The sequence below is a fragment of the Aptenodytes patagonicus genome, chromosome 12, assembly GCF_965638725.1.
Source record: "Aptenodytes patagonicus chromosome 12, bAptPat1.pri.cur, whole genome shotgun sequence".
In the NCBI taxonomy this organism is placed as follows: Eukaryota; Metazoa; Chordata; class Aves; order Sphenisciformes; family Spheniscidae; genus Aptenodytes; species Aptenodytes patagonicus.
In genome coordinates, this window is record NC_134960.1 from 5814825 (window position 1) to 5833722 (window position 18898).

General features: G+C 49.7%; 1 protein-coding gene across 1 annotated transcript in view; it reads right to left on the bottom strand.

Annotated features, from left to right (window-relative positions):
• COL23A1 (collagen type XXIII alpha 1 chain) overlaps window positions 1-18898 on the bottom strand; it is a 194436-nt gene extending 175538 nt beyond the window's left edge. The window contains exons 1-2 of the mRNA XM_076350372.1: window positions 18683-18898; window positions 14458-14527 (exon numbers count right to left, since the gene is read on the bottom strand). Of these exons, the coding sequence (XP_076206487.1) occupies window positions 14458-14527; window positions 18683-18898 (286 nt within the window). The remainder of the gene's footprint in view (window positions 1-14457; window positions 14528-18682) is intronic.

Consider the following 18898-nt stretch of genomic DNA (forward strand, 5'->3'; position numbering starts at 1 on the left):
CCGCTCTCCACCAAGCCCTGTCCCCCACTGAATGAAATGGAAATCTGGGAGGGAGGGTTCACCTCGGCATTCACCCATCAGCAGGGAGCAGCCACCTCAGGGAGGTTTCTCGAGCACTCAAACTCCTCTTCTTTTACAGACAAACCAGCTGGGTTGCCCGTGGTGGTTTACAGGGGTCTCCAGTGAAACCACTTGCTCAGGGGGGTGGGGGAATACATGCGGGCTCTGCAGCTATTCCAGAGTAAAAGCAATACTTTACACAAATAAAGCGCTAAAAAAAACAGCCAGGAAGGTGAAGACCCCTCAGAAGCATCCTGTGGTTTAACATCTTGAAGTCGGGCCACTTCACCCTTCTACTAAGGATTTCTCCTTAAGGTGCACATTTGTTCGATGTTTCTCACATTCACCAGTTACAGCATGGTCTGCAGCAAGCGGACGTCCAGCTCCAGAGGAGGTGAGTTAAAACAGACTTCAGAATAACACACTTGTGCCCCGGGTCAGACCAAAATCCCCCCTGGGGCAGTGCACCACCTCCTGCAACAAAGAGGGCACGGAGAGACTTGCTACAGCCTCACACCTCCAACATCAAAAACATGAAAGGACTTCTCAAGGCGGCACCCAGGCTGCTTCAGCAGCCACCCCCGGACCAGACCTTACATAAGCTCCTCCACACACATGCGTATACATAAATATACACATACCTCTGCTCTCCTGCCTGCTTGCAATGAGTTTCTTTCCAGTACATCTTAATCCCTCCCCTGTATTTTAAAAGGCAGGGGGATTCAGATATTTTAAAGACACCTGTATGTAACTCTTATTCCCAGGCTGGAAGGCAATCCCAACATCAGCATGAGCACCCACTTGCAAATTGTCCCTTTGCTGTACCTTCCCAAAAACCGAGAAACAGCAAATGCCGCAAGACTCACCTCAGCCACGGAGAGCACAGAGCCACATCCCACCAGCCTGAAGCCCCATCCATGCTGCCGAAACACCCCACAAGGGCTCAGCAGATCAATGTGAGACCTCACAGGAGCCCACCAAGCCCACGCTTTGCCGGAAGGGCAGGCGGAGCCCCACAGACACACCTGGGATGAGGGCAGTGCATCAGGAGCAGCAGCTATGCACAGTTACCGGCAAAAGCAGGTGACAGCACTGCTTCTTAACGGGCTGTGTGTGCAAGGGGAAAGAGCACGCACCAAGCAATACTCCCCTCTGCAAGAAGAGGGGGAGCAGCCCTATTGCCTTTTCTGTTCCCCTCCCTAAGATACTCAGGAGGTAGAAATGCTTCCTGATGTCCCTCCCGGCTCCTTGGGAAGAGAAGCAGCAGCTAGTTTTGGGGTCATTCTTGGGGGCAGGGAGGACATGAGAAAGGGATGAGAGAAGAATCTGGCAATGCAGGCTCAGCGTTAGGATTTTCAGCCTGCAGACAGTGCCTCTCAAGCCGCAGGTGAGGTGGGGAGGTCCTCGCCCCAGTCCCTCCAGGGTCACGGCCCAGGAGCAGCACAGCTCCGCTGCTTCCCAGGCTGGTGGTCGGCATTGTTCTTCCTTTCGCTGTGAAAAAGGATTGTGAACTATACAATTAAGAGAAGAAACGTTGCTTATTTTGTCACTTTTTAAACATGCATTTGGATTTTTTTTAATTGCATTAAGAGCTTCAATACAAATAAGTTTTAAAGTCTACCAAGTATTTTTTATTGTTTTGCCCTGAGAAGGATGCTGCGAGGCGTTTAGAGGTCCAGGGCTCTCTGCTGGGGCTGACAGCACGTCCCCCATCAGGACAGCAGCTAAAGAATAAAACACTCCTACATGTGAAGATGCTAGAAAATGGGATTTTGGATCTTAAATGACACAGCTTCGATGCATGCGTTTCCTCTCCCTTGAGTGCGCACAGTTTTACACCCAGGAAAAAGCCAACATTTTCAACGTTTGGTGGTAAGGGTCAAACTCCCTGGCGTATCGTTGCCAGCTTTGACGTCGCCGCTTCGTTACGGCGGCTCTGCATGGGATTCCTGCCAGCGGCACTGAGGTCGCTGTGTAAAAGTGGCTGAAATTCAGGGTAGTAATGGCATATAGACTCATGGCAGTGGTACAGCCATAGGGAATCTCCAACTACGGTGGGCAAAACTTCCAAAATTAGGTGTCAAATCAATTTTAAAGCAAAACAGTTCAACAAACTGTTGGGTTCAAACAAGACATAATTACAGCTTAAACCAAATCAGGATGGAGCCACCCAATTTCACCCATTCCCCGCAATGAAATCCCCCGGGGATGAGCTCTTGGCCCAGAGTCATCGGTCAGGGCCAATCTGGAGCAAAGAGGAGCTAAAACCTGCAATAAGCAAAGCCCAGCATAAAACCCAGTAAAAGAGGATGGGCATTTATTCACCGAGGAGAAGGAACGTGTTTGTCACTCCCTGCTCCTCTGTTTTCATTGCATTTTGCTTTGCCACTTAACAAGCACTAAAAAGTATCTAGATGTATATATGGGATTATATACGGGATGGGATATATATATGTATAAAAAGCCTTCTTCCTTATAAACACCACCATGGGGCTGAAGAGGAAGGGGGCTGTGCCCGGGGCGGGGGAGGTTGGAAATGCCCACTGACCCGATGAGGTGGGAGGGATGGAGAAGGGGTGCTTCCAACTTCAGATCCCCTTGTTAATTCAAAAAAGTGAGGTTTGGGGTTTTTTTTCCTTGCTAAATCCCAAGTCCCTACTTTAACAAAACACAGCCTCCCCTTCTCTGCTTTTTTTCTTTTTTTTGGTTTGTGTGTGTGTAAACGCGGAGAAGCCTGGCTTTTATCAAAGGCCTGAACGTGTCTTTGTGTCGCTATAACCAAGGGGAACCAAACCAGGGGGGTGATTGTGCTGCTGCTCCTCCAGATACTCCAGACCTCATGTGTCTGATCAGCTCCAGCACGGCCATCTGCCCCCGGCACGGGGCATGACTGAGCACCCGGGGATGCTGCGAGGCAGGGGTGCACTCTGACCTTACGTCTGTGTGAAGAAATAGTTTAAAGACTGTGAATCTTTTCACTCTGAAAATGAAACGGAGTTCCTTAAAATCTGGCTTAATTCACATTATAGCAACCCTCGAGGAGCTAAAATACAGCGCTTTTATCCTTAAAGTCAAAGTGGTCTGCATAAACTCCCAAGTCAGAGTTGAACACCTCTTCTTGGGGAATTTAACCATTTCTTTGGAATTAAACTAAGACTTTTATACAGTCCTTATCTACAAAATGGATAGATCATAAAAAAAAAACCCAAACCCAAAATGCAGCAGAAAAGAAAAGCACGTGCAACTTCTGGCCGGGGTCAGGGCATCTCTGCCTCCGCACTGTGCTCCAGCATGGGATCGACATGCACCCAGGACAAGGGCAGCGGCAGACCCACACGCAGCAGTCACCCCAATAACGAGGATGACCCCTGATTCAACCCTCCAGGACTGAGCTGGAAAAGCTGTGCTTTTGGATGCAAAGCTTAGGAAAAAAAATTAAAGAAGCAAACGAACACAAGTCCATGTGTCCATGGCACAGACGAGCATCATCACTCACACCAGCAGCACACAACCAACTACCAACAGCATGTTTTCCATCTAATCCCCCTCCAATAAATAACCAGCTGTCTTCAGACAAGCTAACGCCAGCTGCCAGTAACCAAAAAGCCAGGCTTTCTCTTAAGAAATGGAACATACATTCCTTACAGTTCCCTATCAGGACTCGTTTTTGCAATCAGCCATGCCCTCAAGTCCCGCTGGGATGGCGCTTTAAGTCTCTTGACAGGGTCTCTGCGCAACACGGTTGAACATATTTAAATGTTTGCACAATAGGGACTCAGAAGCATCATTATTTGGGAGCAGTTACTGCCAAAGCTTCCCAAAATATGAAGCAGATCATATCAATACCAACTGTTCTCATCTTCCTGACAGATCTGCTGGGGGGGGGGGGGAAAGAAAAAGAAAAATCTGTTCAACATCTCGTTCAACAAGCTCTTCAATCTCTCTTAGCAATGAAGCAGCACAAACCTGCTCGATCCCCCTGCACCAAACGCGCCACGCGCTGGAGTAGCACGAACGGGGACTGCTCAGAGACAGCACAAAACGGGGAGAAAACCCAGACAAACTCGAGCCAGAAAGAAACATTTCCAGATGTATGTACTGATAGACCTCATGTCTACTAGTTGGTTTTTTTTTAGAAGTCTGACCACAAGCATACAGATGGATGGGAACTCCATTGAATCTATTTAATTTTTCTTTGTAAATACTTCCCTCTTCATGTCATACTTGCTGGGAAGCTGCCCAAGAGCCTGCAGCATGAGGGTTAAAATTTTTATGTGGTGCACAGAGCTTGAGTTTAAGAGGTCCACCCAGGGGCTGCTGGCCTCCACGTGCTGCTTGTTGTACAGCCAACGACCACGGTCCTGCTACAAAGAGCCAGAAGCAAAGGGAGAAACGTGGGATTTCTTGCAAGCGCGTAGGCAACATCACACGTGGGCTGGAGCCAAGTCCACCACTGGAGTTGTCTTAACATAAATGGTCCCAGTGAACTTGCACCAAAGGGGACCTTCTGATGAACGAAGTCCTGTGCCGTCGGGGGTCAGTGGCTCTTGCCATGGGGTCACTCAGGGGGGTTAAAAAGTAATTTGTGTTACACAGCCATCCCCAGGTAAAGATTGGCTTTTCTTGGCCTTCAAGTCTTGTCACGATGGCAATCATTTTGAAAAAAATAAACCATAAAGGGCAGCTGCCGTTCAGCAGAAGCCAAGTTCTCTTAATGTCTTCAATAAATAATTACATAAATAGACCAGATTTAAAAGCGTGCCAGAAACACGAACAGCTTCAAATGCAACCAACGCAGCCCCAAATCTCTACCCAACCAAGATTCAGTATGGCCTACAAGATGAATGTGAGGTCTTTCACAAATACCTCCCAACTCCAATTTGTAGAAAAAGGTGGATTTCTGGCACCAAATTAGCATTTAACCCAGTGACAGGCTCTCTGGAGCCCCCTCCGTGAGCCCCCGGCTGCACTCGATTCATCCTGCATGTGCAGTTTTTTTCTCCTCCTTGCCCCACTAGGTCACATTAAAAAAAGCAAACGAGCACATACCGGGTGGGCAGGGGGACATTCAGGACCTGCCATCCCCTGCATTTCCAGCAGCTCTTTGCCCCGCTCGTACAAAAGGGCTGCGAGCTCGATCCATCTGCCGCAGGGATGAAACCCAAGAAGCACATTGTATTTGCACAGGCTGCCAAATCCGAGTGTCCAGGAGTATCTTGGCACCAGCGTATCTTCTGCCACATGATAAAACAAAGACTGATGGCGACAAACGAAGAACAGGTGGAGGTTTAATTAGGTCACCAAACCATGTGATTGCAACCTGCGAGGCTGCATTAACGCAAACGCTTGCGCCCACCGTACTCGTGCTCAGGGTGGAAAGCCACAGCCTGCAGAGACGATTGCCTCCCCCCAGGGCTGGATGCTGCGTACAAGCGGCGGGATTACCACGGGGTCATAGCTGGGAAATGAGAATTGTTGCCTCTTGGGTCCGATTTAGAAAAGCAGAAAGAAATCCAGCCTTTTTACCGTCTAGTTTATCATGGCAGGACAGGTGCAATTAAAAAAAGATCGGCAATTGAATCTGTCTCCTCATGCTACTTCTCCTTGCAGTGTGTCACCACGAGGACCTGTCACTCAGGGACTGGCGTACCTTGTGTACGCGCCTGGCGAGGTCAGTTCAATGGTTGGTTCCTGCACACCCTGCACCAACCCCAGCCAGGTACAGCCACCGCGTCTCTGCCACCCCACCCAGCACCCCGGGGCCAAGGGACCCCAGGGACGCCGCTGCAGCAATGCTGCCTCCAGACCCCTCACAACCACGGATGGACAAACCCGTAGTCAAATCCTCCACACTGGCTGCTTTTAAAATAGCTTTTCAGTGATTTCCTACAGCCAGACCGGCTTCACGAAAAATGAAGGTGCAGGAGTACTCGGTCACATGTCTGCAGGAGAACTGCCACCCCCTTAACACATCTGGGGACAAACCTGCTGGTGTCACACCACCTTCCCATGGAGCAAGGTCCGGGTGCTCTGCCTGTCAGACATGATGTGACACATACTTTGAGAAAACAGACAAAAGTTTCCTGATCTCTCTCTGCTTTTATGTCTGAAATAACACCTGGAGCCTTAAGTATGATCCCAGCTGGCATGATTGATGCCTAGCTCGTGTTTTGGGTTGGTAGCGGAGGGGCAAGAGAGAAGCGCAGTGATCCACACTTGTGGCTGGTATTTGGATTCACGCCCTGGTCCTCATAAGCCAGGCAAGCCACACTTAGTGAGCAACTGTTGCAATGTAATTAGTTGGTTAAAATCCTATTAGGAGTCTCAGCTGCAGCCAACTATGGGTCTCACTCTCCAATTCACCTTCCTCCCTCCCGTGAAAATATGATGGTCAAAGGATGAGCAAATTTGGCCACGTGAAGGCATGCTATTCAGGTGCTGGAGTTCAGAGGAATACTTTCTTTTAAGGAAACTCTATTTAACAAGAGCTGAAAGGGACTCTCTTGCCCAAAAATCTGTAAAATAACCCAAAAGCTACTGATAGATTTGCCCCTTGGGGATTAATTCCAGCCTTTATTGGAGTGACATGAGTGATGGAGATATATTTGGATTCTTTAAAGTGCACTACACCTACTGCCCCTGCAACCCTATGAAGTAAAACAAATGACCGCGTCTTAGAGCAACAAAACAGGAGCAAACAAGCAGCACCAGGGCAAGGGCAATGTTTCTGGTCTTCGAATGGCAAAACAGGAGATAACACCAGGCTTATGGATAGTCCGGGACTTCTCAAGTGGGAAGCCAAGGGCAGAGGTCGGTGGGGCAGAGGGGGCTGTTTGTCCAGCCTTTGCCTGGGCTGGTGCTCCCTGAAAGAGGCCAGAGGGATGGTTATTTAACAGTAACTGTTGAGGAACGAAGCAACACCCACCCAGTGCAGTGAGAGCAGAGGCGTAACAGTCATACAGCCCCTCTGCTCCGATTTGATTTTGACTGCTGTTACCTACAGGCTCCCAGCCGCATGCGCAGGTGATCGTGCTTACTATGCAGCGTGTATTTGTGCAACACGAGTCATGAAACACCAGTCTGGAGCTTCTTCTTAACGGGCTGCCCAGGGAAGTGGTTGAGTCCCCATCCCTGGAGGTATTTAAAAGACGAGTAGATGAGGCACTTAGGGACATGGTTTAGTGGGCATGGTGGTGTTGGGTCGACAGTTGGACTCGATGATCTTAGAGGTCTTTTCCAACCTCAATGATTCTATGATTCTTGGTAGCAGAGAAATAAGGCAGCTCTTGCTTCAGGAATACATCAGCGGTAGCTGACTTCCCAAAAATAATTTCTGTGCTAAAACCTGCTTCTATCAACACTGCATGAATGATAAGATCAACCTAAAGCATGCTGGGTTTGAAACACATTCCCATCCTGTTACACCCAGGATGGATAGGAGATGACAGCACTACTGGCTCAATGAGACGGCATGGAGATACAGTAGGTACCATGCCAAGCGCAGTCTATTTTCAATAATCAGTTCTGCAAAGCCAAGTCGCTGCTCACGTGGGTGACATTAATCCACCATTTGAACAAGAAAGAGGAGGAAACCAACTGGAAGCTGATGGGAAACTCCCAGGTGAGTCAATCCATGAGCATTGAACCAACCTGCTTCAGGGCCTCCTCTCTGGAAAGGCAGCGCTGAAGGGGCTGGCAGCAAAAAATATCTGCGCCTAGATAAATGACTTCATATGTCGAGACAAAGATAAAGTTACACAGAGCCTCTCGCAGAGGATATGGTCATCAGGTTTATTTTTGTAGTTTTCATTACACTCAAAATAACTTTGGCAGACTTAGAAAAAATAAATTCTCAAAGCCTTCTCCCATTGATGTCACCAGTTTTAATTAATTTTTGCTGAAGTGGTCTAAAGAAAGGGCTGGTTCCTGGTGTACTGCTCTGGGCCTCCGTGTTCAAACGCCAGAGCTGCACCAAACGCCACCAGGATAAATACTGGCGCCGTCTCACTGGGAGATGGCTCTGGCCCGTTTTCCTGCGCCAGTGGTTTTGAGGCCAGACGGCCTTTTAGCTCACGCCTCTGACTCCATCTCAGAGGCGCTGCCAGCTCTGGGAATAACACTGGTACCACGCTATTTCCTGCCTCGGAAAGTCCTGGCCACATCCAGCATTTAATGTCACCTCGGTAGGACATTAAATGTCACTGCTGGCTGACACAGCAGCTGATCTGGTAGGGTATTGTTTGGATGGGTGTTGAGCAGAGGACGTGCAACCCTTGGATGCCGGCATGCTGGGGAGCTCAGTTTGAGAGCAGTCCCCAGATTCCCAGACTCAAACCTCCCCTTTGCTGCACACCTGGCTGTCACCTGCCGCTCCCTCCACCACCACGAGCTCCTCAACCGGGGTGCAGAGCAGTGCCAAAAGCGGCTTTGCAATAGGGAAAAGCAAGCCAGCGTGAGCAGAAGTCCCCCTGACGCTGCCATGACATACCTGGCTGCTGCCACCGTGCCAGCAACCCTCTCCGGACACACAGCAACCCACAGGGCCACGAGAAAATCATCCCTCTACTTTCAAGAGGGACTTTGGGCTCCTTCCCCCTTGCCGGCTGGCACCCTGCAGTGCACAACACAGGCACGAATCGTATGGCTGGGAGGAGATGCCAAACCAAGCCAGACTCCCTCTCCTCCATTTATTTCCATCTCTTGCAACCACTCAAGAAAACAACACCCCGACCCATAGGTTTCCATCAACGGAGAGTCCTGAAGCCACGAAACAACTCTCTAAGCAGAGCTTCAAGCTTCCCAAGGATGAGATGGGGGCCCACCACTCCCGGCTGCTTTCCAGGACCTTCCGTAAGAAGATGGAGGGTGTCCGTGCCCATCCCAGGTAGCTCCCGGGAGAAGGCGGCTGGCGGCTCCCGCACATGTGGCGTGCAGACACAGCTCCAGACATCCTCGGGGCCTTCCACAAATATCCAAAAGGGACTGGGGAACGGTCGCCAGGAAGGAGCTGATGGAAGGTAGCCAGCACTACTTTCTATGCTCAAAGAGCGTTTTTCCAAAAGCTGCTAAGGTCTGCAATCAGATTGTATTTTTGAAGGGGTAAGATTTGAAAACAACGTTAAACAGAAAGTAAGGGCCTGCATTTAAATGGCACCATTTGTCAAGTCCTTCCAGCCAGTTGTTCTTTGTTATTTAGGTGCTTTAACACTTGGCTTCTGGCTCATTTTTTAAATCCTGGCACCGGTTTTTCTGTGCAGGAGAGAATTGTGATTGTGTTTGTAAGTTTAGTGCAAAAAAATCCTGTTTATATTAATACTGTAATTATAACGTCCTAGCCTCCTGCGGGCAAAGTCAGACCGAGAAAGTAAACCCTGCTGAAGCGAAGTGACTGGCAGGGTACGGGAAGGGACAGGGTTCTCACAGAAACCGAGGCAAGGAGGATTTAGGAAACCTTTTAAAACTTGGAGATGTTGTAAAGTTCTTTGTCTCATTCTAAATCATAAAAATTGCAGAAAAATACTGAGTTTTAATGGTTTCAGTCCGTAGAAAAGCATCTCTTGATGTGACAGTAAGGAATACTTGAGACATTTAAGCTCAGTAGATGCAAAGCAACTCAGAAAAGCAGAGATCACCACTAAGATCACCACTAATTTAGAAAAGAAATACTTGCTTTCATTTGACATTTTTCCATATCTATTTGACAATCCTGAAGGACTCATGACTCAGAAATGCAGAACTACAGACCCAGATACTGAAGATGTAAAAAGAGAGCAATAATAGAGAGCTGCTATCACGCAAGAGTGCGAAACAAAGAGCCGGTGTTAACAGAGCTCAGTGCATCCCATTTGGCCTGCTGGAAAACATCTGCCGTTTGTCAGGACTACAAAGCAAGCAGAGCCCTCTCCTCCTTGATCTCCAGCAATTAGGGAAATTCTGTTGTGCTAATTACCTGGGGAGACAACCCGGCAGATAGCAAGTGACACTTGAAGACAACATTTACACCAGTAAAAATTGGGCAGATATTTCAAGTCGCTGGGAACCACAAAACGTACCACGCCAAACTTCCACAGCAAGCTGGAGAAAGCTGATCCCTGTGTATAAAGTGAGGGCAAAAATTAAAAAATAATAATAATAAAAATAATAAAGTATATAAATAATAATAAGTGCAGCCAGAGAGCCTCTGGAGTTGCTGAGTCTGCAGAGGTAGGGAGGATTTTAAATGATCGGCTTCCCCAAGTACACATGGTTTGAATTGCCGAGAAATGGAGCAATCCGCCATCCTGCAGGCTGGAGTACCACTCCGCTCTTCCCGCTGCCAAGCCATTATTGGGAAATATTTGTCACATATTAACTGGAACATCAGATTACTACACTGAACATTTAACACTGTTTTGTAATATATACATACGTTCAAAAGCATATGACACCGTCTCAGCATGAATTCAAGATGAAGACAGGGATATGCATCATCCAGCAGCCAGGAAATTCAGAGTTAAGGCTCCGGAGCGCAAAGCCTGCGGAGGTACTGTTAAAAAGGCACACGGAAACACAATGCATACGTTGAAATACGCAGTGCAAGAGCAGCCGAAAGAGCTGGAGATTTTCACACCCCCACTCTGCAATAGAGCAAGGACGAGCTGCCGGGCAGGGCATTTTCTGCAGACTGGGGCTTGTTTTAAGCTTTTTTTTAAACTGGGTTTAAGAGGAAATGTTTGCTCTCAGGCTCTAGCACGGTGCATCCAGCACCTCGAGCTCTTGAGGGGCCTTCTCACAGCCCCTGAAGACTTTTGGCGTGGCAACTACTGTAGTTAACAAGAGCCTTTCGCACCTCAGGTTTCAAAAGACTGCGCTTAAAAATACAAGGGGGGAAAAAATAAAAGACTCCTTAAAAAAAACCAAAACCCAAAAAAACAACAAAAAGGCAGTCAGAGGCCACAAACTGCAAACAAAGCGTCTGCAGGCATGAAGTTTTAGTCTTGCTTTCAACCCACCTCCAAGTGCTCATCGGCTGGAGGCTGTCCTAAATGCCGTATAGACAAGTGGTCCTGCACCTGCTGGGCTTTATCTTGCAGCGAAGGCTGGGTGAGGATCCCACCAGAAAAAGAGGCTGAAGGGGATGAGGGGCCTCTCTGCAAAATATTACAGGCCTGGCTCAGGGAACGACAATAATAAAAATATTGAGCTGCTGTTTTCGCAGCGAGCCAACATATGGGGACAGCCTGTCCTGGGCCTGCCCGGCGCCAGCAGCACGCAACCGCTGCGGCCCCGTCCCAAATAGCTGGGGGGCCGAAAGGCCGCGCTCCTCGCCGGAGCGGGGTCACCGACCCCCCCCACCCCCCCCGGCACGGCATTTCGGAGCCTGACCCGCACCTGGCCCAGCTGCCCCAAACCCCCAAGGATGCTCTCCTCCCCCTCAGCCACAGAACTGCCCAGACCACGAAGGAGCCAAAGTGACACGAAGTCGTTGTCATCGTGTCGTGTGTCGTCGTCGTCCCCCCCCCCGCTTTGGTTGAATAAATAAAGCAAAACACCTCAACTCAGAGCAGCACACAGATGCTGAGAGCAACCACGGAGGTACCTTTTTGCAGCAACCCCAGCGCCAGAGCCAGGGCAGTAACTTTTTAAGCTTTTAAAAGTTATTATTCTCTTTTTTTTCCTCGAGGACTGGGATGCCTTCGTGGCCCTGGCGAAACGGCCGGGCCCCCTCTGCTGGCCACCGGCCCCTGCGGCGCTGCCGGCCCGGCCCCCCCCCCGGCTCCCCGCAGCCCTGCCTGCCCCCAAAAGCCCCGAGGGTCCCATTTTAGAAGTCAAGCTGCTCTACCACAACCCGGTTGAGCCCTGTAGCCAAAGAGGTGACTTACTGCAGAGCGCAAAGCACAAAAATGGGTGGGGTTTGGGGAAGGGGGGGGGGGGCTTGGGGGTTTTGGATTTTTGGGGGGATGTATTTGGGGGGGGTGTTTTGTTTTGTTTTGGTTGGGGTTTGTTTTGTTTGGTTGGGGTTTTTTTTACAAGCGCTAATTTAGGGCTTCGCTGTAGTTGAAATAACTTGAGCCTTATTTAACTTTTAAATGGATCATAGTCACCTTGTCCTGAACTGCTTTTAACACATAGCAAGTTGTTTTCATCCAAGTGATCCCCAAAAAACACCACCCCACCCCCCCAAACCCCAACAAAACCCCAAACCGACTCACTTCAAGGGCACATAGCTCTTGTTTAAAACAAGCCCAGCTCGCAGGGCTCTGAGCGCAGTTTGCTCCCGCCGCTGCCCACGGGTCTGCGGGGCGGCGAGTCCCCCTCTTCCCAGAGAGACACCGAGGGAGGGACCACACCGGCACGACGATGCAGACAGCACCACCATCCACAGCTCTTTGGTGGGCTTGCTTTAAGTCCAGTGATAAGAAAGAAGTCTTCTTAAGCTTAGTAGGGTTTCTGGAGGAGGAAAGCCCCCCCAGCCCAGGCGTTTAGGATACCCACCAGCTTCCAGCTGCCCCCCGGGAAGCAGGAGCGGGGCTGCAGCTAGGGCTGCTGACGCTGGCCATGCTCCCCACCTCCCCCTGCCTGTGGGCAGGGCTGGCAGGATCTCCCCGTCCCCTCCATGGAGGGGATTTTCTCTTCCCCAGGGGCTGCTTTTTTGGTGCACGGTGGCGAATTGAGCCTTAGCTGTTAGTTTGCAACCTGCGCAGCTCTGCAGCAAATGTCGGCAAGGGCCACGAGGGACGTTTCCAGACCAAGCTCTTTAACTACAGACCAGAAGGCAATTTCAGCCTTCTTCAGGAGAAAGAGGAAAAAAAGAAACACATGTAAAGATGCCTTTGATTTGCTCAAAAATAGCTGAAAGGCTTCACGACAGCTCAGCAGAGCATCTTCGCCTTAGCACAGCGCTGGACTCCCGAAAGGTGGCAGCCAGGAGCAGCCACCGACGCCACGACATTTCCTACCCACCAGGAAAGCAATTCTCCTTCCTTTGGCTCACAAATTACTTCGACATTCGTTACTAATGACTGTAACGAGTATTTCAGCAGCACATGGGAAAACCTTCCCCCTCCTCTCTTCCCCCCACCTCTCTAAACACAGCAACCGGCAAACCCAGTGACCCGGAACAGAATTGGGACTTTCCTGGCCACAAAGGAGCCTCTTCAATCCCAATTGCTTTCTGCAGAGCAAAGGAAAAGCCTCTTGACCACTTAAGCGCACCAGTAGTGCCCCGGTTGCACAGACCGGAGCAAGACGCAACCCGCAGAGCCCCGTGAGGCTGACAGACTTGGTTGGGTCTGCACATCAGAAGGGAGAAAACTAATTTGACCACCAGTGTCCGAAGAGCTGAAAATAAGCATGACGGGGTTTGGTTATAAGGCAGCGAGGCGTACAGAATGCCTACAGGAGCCTTCCACTAGAAAACCAGCGAGGACAACTGCAGCAGCACATTTAAGAGCATCGTTACTGAAATATTTCCGAGGTTATTACACATAATCTTATGGAGAAAAAGTCCATCTTTTTTGTCCTGTGAGTATGGACTAACGCTGTGTGTTCTGGGAGGATTCATCTCCAGGACGGCAGGAAAATCTGGGACTGCCCATTTGCCTATTTTGCACCTACATGTAGCGTTTAAGGTTTGGGTTTTTCTTCTTTAAAACCAGAATTGAACTATCTGCTGCTTGCAAGGCTTTGTAACGCGCCTATGCATTCTCCCCCATCAAAGCACGGCACATCTTTCACCCATCTTTTGCTACTTCTGTGAAAAGAAAAAAAAGAAAAGGCTTGAAGTGCCTCAGCCCAAAGTCATTCATGCCCGTTCAGTACGACAGCAGAGCACTTAACGGAGCGTTTCTATAAATGAGATTCCTTTACAAACTAATCTAAGCTGTTTATTGTTTCCAAGGAGCATGCACTTCCACAGCAGAACAGGAAGTTTTGACAGTTTAAGAAGTTCATTAAACTCTGGGAGGAAATTTAAACAATCAGCGACAGCTTTCATACAGCAAGGCAGCGCTGGAGAAGTCGCTACCCTCCTAAAAGGCAGAGAGGCTGCAGCTTTTAATTATCACACTTGCATTAAGCCCCAGTGATTTTGTTACTACTTCTAAATTGTTTTGGCCCAACACCCAGGGCTCACAACCGAGTACAGCTATTTGCTCTTTTATTCTTATAGCCAAACATCGCTTTTGTCCAAACCTCAAACTCCTTTATCTGTAAACAGGCCAAAGCAAGGCAGTGGAAGAAGTAACAGTCTCAAGCACAAGAGAGTGCTTCAGCTTGGAAACAACCACTTCTTAGCACGTTTTCCTTGATACGGAGGAGTATATAAAATAGGAGAGGAGGAGCTCGGTGGCGTCAGTCCAGCGAGCAGGCGGCTCCCGGGCAGTCTGGCGTTGGCCGTGCCGGTACGTTTGCACCTACCTGGGGGGCACATGCAGTCTGACGGAGCCTCTCTCGCCGTCCGCAGCTTTGCTAGTCCTTCACCCAGTTTCTGTTTGGAGGAGGAATAAAAATAGCCATTTAGAGAATATATTCTATCTAAATGCAGACTGCGCGTGCACGCCAGCAGCCAAACCATCCAGCACGCTTCCCTCCAGTGAGAGGTAATAGTTTCACCCTGTTGTGTTCAGCCTCTTTGGATAATACCTCGTGCCATAGTAGCACACAAAATATTAAATGTTTCTTAGCAAGCAGCCGGTCTGCAACCCTCGCACGGGGCAGGCAAAGGCTCCTCCTGCATGTCCCAAAAGTCACTTGGTGCCAAGCACCGCGGGCTGGATTCATCCTGAGCAGCTATTACAAGTGCCATGTTCAGATGTCAGCATCGTCTCAGCGTGTTTGGCGGCAGGAATAGGGCTGGGGGAGAGAGCCCCTCTGCTCCGCCACGGCCGGCCCCGACAGCGAGGCAAACGCCCCGGGGAAAGCCCCGCTGCAACCCACGGCGAAGCCTGGAGGTTACAAGGCAGGGTGATATTTGCATAACAGATGTGACCTGATTTGGCTGATTTTGTACTTAAAATTCATGCTATGTGAAGTATTACAGGTTCTTTAGGAGAGGGATGAGGAGATGAAGGACAGTGGGGTGGGCACTGCCAGCAAGACCGGGGTGCTCACCCACCCCCAGCTCCACCAAAAGCCCAGTGTTGCCATCTCCAAGGTGAAAAACTCATCAGTGGGACTACTAGAACACGTAAAAATTCACAAAACTAATGCAATGTCTACGTGGCATATTGCAGACAGATGTGAGCGCACTCTGCCTGCTCTCTAAGCCAACCAAAATGTTCGTGCCTGCATTTAGGACACTGCCAAGCCCAAGTAATAAGCCCTGATGACAGGTAAGTTATATTAGCTCAGGCATAGCGCTTCGTGGCTGGGGCAGCCCAGCACGGGTGGGAACATCTCGCCTTCACCCGCAATCGTTGCTCTTTCAGTCCTCCAGGAATGCCCTGTCTCACCTAAAGTATTTACTAAGAGGGAAACCAATAATCTGATAACTGGAGTCCCCACATTTCAAAGAGAGAAAATTCAAAGTGCTTATTGAATTCAGGGTGTTCAGACTTGAATTTTACACAGCTGATGACCCAGTCTATGTTCAAACATTCAAACTCTGTGGACTATTCAGGAATTGGGCTACCTGTGAATTAGGTTCTTTTCCTTTTATTCCGGGGATCAAGTAGTTTTGTCTGTTGTTGCAATCCTATGCATTCCTTTCTAGCTGCGCGGATGTGATGCTAAGAGGTCCTGAAAGTATCAACACAGTTTCATAGCACCTGACAGAGAAGTTGTCCTAAGGGAAGTGTAAATAGCAGAATGATCCAGCTGCCTTCTACAGTACATACGCTTTCCTTGAGAAAAAGTGGCAAGAAAGTATCTAAAGAGACTTTTCTGACAGCCACTTGCACTCTAAATATTACGGAGTCACTCAATTTTTATGCTTAAAGTAATGTGGATGATGAAGATCCTTGAGGAAACGAAAATAAGCTCTTCCATCCTTTCAGTTCAGCAGGCATCACTGGGAACAGCAGAGGAGATCTGCTCCGGTCCTGAATCCTGGAGCGAGTTCTCTGTTCTCCCACTGAATTGTTCTTGTCATGAAACTGATTAATCTGGACACTCTCTGCCTGCCACGGACAATAAATCCTTTGTGAACAAAAGGGCCCAGCTTTGTTTACAACAACTGGATGCTTCTATAATCTTCCCGTTAACATTTTCCCTTCAGCATGCAAACTACGCGCTTCGAATTGGGGCTTTTGACGTAGAGCAAGTGGAGATGCCGCCACGTTCGGACCACGCTGTTGGAAATGTTTCGGAGGGCATCAAAGCAGGACCCTGCAGCACGTCCCACTAAAGGAACAGCCAAGGGAAGGGCAAGGTCCCGCCACATTAAAAATCAGCAATTTCTCCAAAGTTAGACAGATGCCTGTCACAGGGCCAGAAACTAAATCCTAGTTGTCCAAATCCGCTTTCATTGCCTTAACCACACACTCACCCTTCCTTTATTATTTCCTATCCTCTTTTACTTGCCAGACATTTAAACAACACTAAAAGGAACAGAGCCAGCATGTTGGTGTTGTATTTGCTGCTCTTTATATGCAGCTCTGCCATAAATTATGCCAGCAAACCCCCAGACTGGTACACGGAGTAATGCTTTTTGGGTAGCGACAGAGAACAAAGTGTGCCGTGTCACGCACAGGGAGCGTACGGAGCTTTGGTTCCACTTCTGAAATATCGTGGTAAACTTCAAAGGAGGACCAACACAGAATTTCACAGAAAAACTGACCCCAGGCATCAGCTGATGTTCATGATGATGGAAATACTCTCTCGCTCTCCAGAAACTCTCAAGCACAGAAAGGGCAGAAGTTGCCCGACGAGCGAGAGGCCTTACGTAATGGAGAGGCGTTTGGTCAAGAAAGGGACACTTTCTGAAACTTTAACATAAATGAATAAGTTCTTTTAAAATGACTATTAATAGATAGCACAATCACTACCACGCATTCCTTGAATCTGTTGCTCATTTCAAAATTTGCTTTCAGTACTGACAAAAGTTTGGTCATACTAAATGTTTCAACAAGCTCACTCTTGCATTAGAAACCCAATTATGTGGTTTTGCTTTATTTTCCCCTGTACAATCTCCATCTGAGCATTCCCAGTACAGAACAAGCTTTCCACACATAACTAAATCTCAGCAAGAGGTTGCACATGATCTTAGGCAGTGCCACAGAAACCATTCCCATTGCTAAGCACATTTATTGGAATAATTGGAACAGAACCACTGCCACGACTGGCAGGCTAATTCCTGCCTGGAGAAAAGACGTTAACTAGATTTTGTGATTACGCCTCGCAGGCACCCCTCTGTTCTGGTATTCAGGGTTTTCACAAAAATATTTTTTAACATTTCCCTTTTATCAAGGCACATCAACGCAACCAAGTTTCCAGGAGAATGGACGCGCTGCGGCGGTGCCAGCAGTACCCTCACCGTAACTCCAGCAGTAACACGCGGCAGGAGGAATTGTTCTCCCCGTCCCCCCCCCGTGCAGCCTCCACCCCCCCTCGCATCCCGCCCCACGCACAGCTGAACCAGCTCCGCTCCCCAGAGCTGCTCACGGCTGGACGGCACCGCATACAAATACGTTTTGGCACGATTGAGGCTTCACGGCTGTACCGATGTTAACGCAGCGCCGTGTTTTGCACCCCAGTCAGGCCGTTAATAAAACCCCAGCGTAAAACCTTCCCCAGATGTCAGAATCGATCGCTCGGGAGTGTCCTGCGGCAGCCCCGTAAGCCGTGTTGAATCTCGCTGCACTTTATGAACTACTACCTACACAAATCCAGCAAACCAACTGTGGGATCTTCAGGCATTTCCTACGCGTGATGGGAGCCCTCCCCGTCCCCCTCGCCTGTAAAAAGCCCCAAACCGAAACACCAGAATCCGGGTTAAAATATAACCCCGGGATCAAGCCTAACTTCTCCCAGAGGTTTGGCTTAGTTATGGAGAAGGGCATCAGCGTGGATAATTGTTCTCCAAGTAGGAGAAATCTTTCAGCACTGAAATCTTTATTGAATAATTTCAGAAAACCCTGGGATTAAAAGCGAAGTAACTAGTTGCTAGTCTTCTCTACCCGCCATAAATCAGTTCAGCACTGCTGGACCACACGATACTCTCTGATAGACAGCCTCGATAACAGGGATCGTGTTCATAAATTTCTAACAAGGAAATTATAGTCCATTACATCCAAAGATAAATAGTATTTAAGTGCTCGGGTTACCTTTGCCAGTGAATGAAATGAGGGAAGAAGTCGCATGTTCCCAGACATTACACTGCTCGCCTTCCCACCTGAGGCACTTTCTCCCCTAAATCAGCAGGGCCAGGCTTTGCCACGCCTCGCCCTACAGTCCCATTAATGGAAACGGCAATAAAAAGGGGACAAGTTTGGTAAAAGGGAGGCAGTTTTTCCACAGGGGACGAGAAGCCGGTGACACAGGGCGCGAGCCCCGGGCTCCCCGCGCCGGAGCGGGGCCGAACCGCCCTCCCCGAGTTTCTCGCCCCGCCGCCCCGGTGCGGCCGGTCCTGCGCGCCCGCCCGTGGGTGCCGCCCGCCCGCCCGCCCGCCCGCCCGTGGGTGCCGCGGGGCCGCGCCGCCACTCACCTCGCGGAAGAGCTGCTCCACGCGGGGCTGCAGCGCGTCCAGCAGCGGCCCGGGGCCGGCGGCGCCCCGCTCCTCCAGGGCGGCCAGCCGGCCCTGCAGCTCCGCCGTCTTGGCGCCCAGCAGCAGGCAGACGGCCACGGCGGTGAGCGAGAGGAGCAGGCAGAGGGCGGAGGTGGCGGTGCCCGCCGCGGCGGCGGCGCCGCTGCCCGCGCTCAT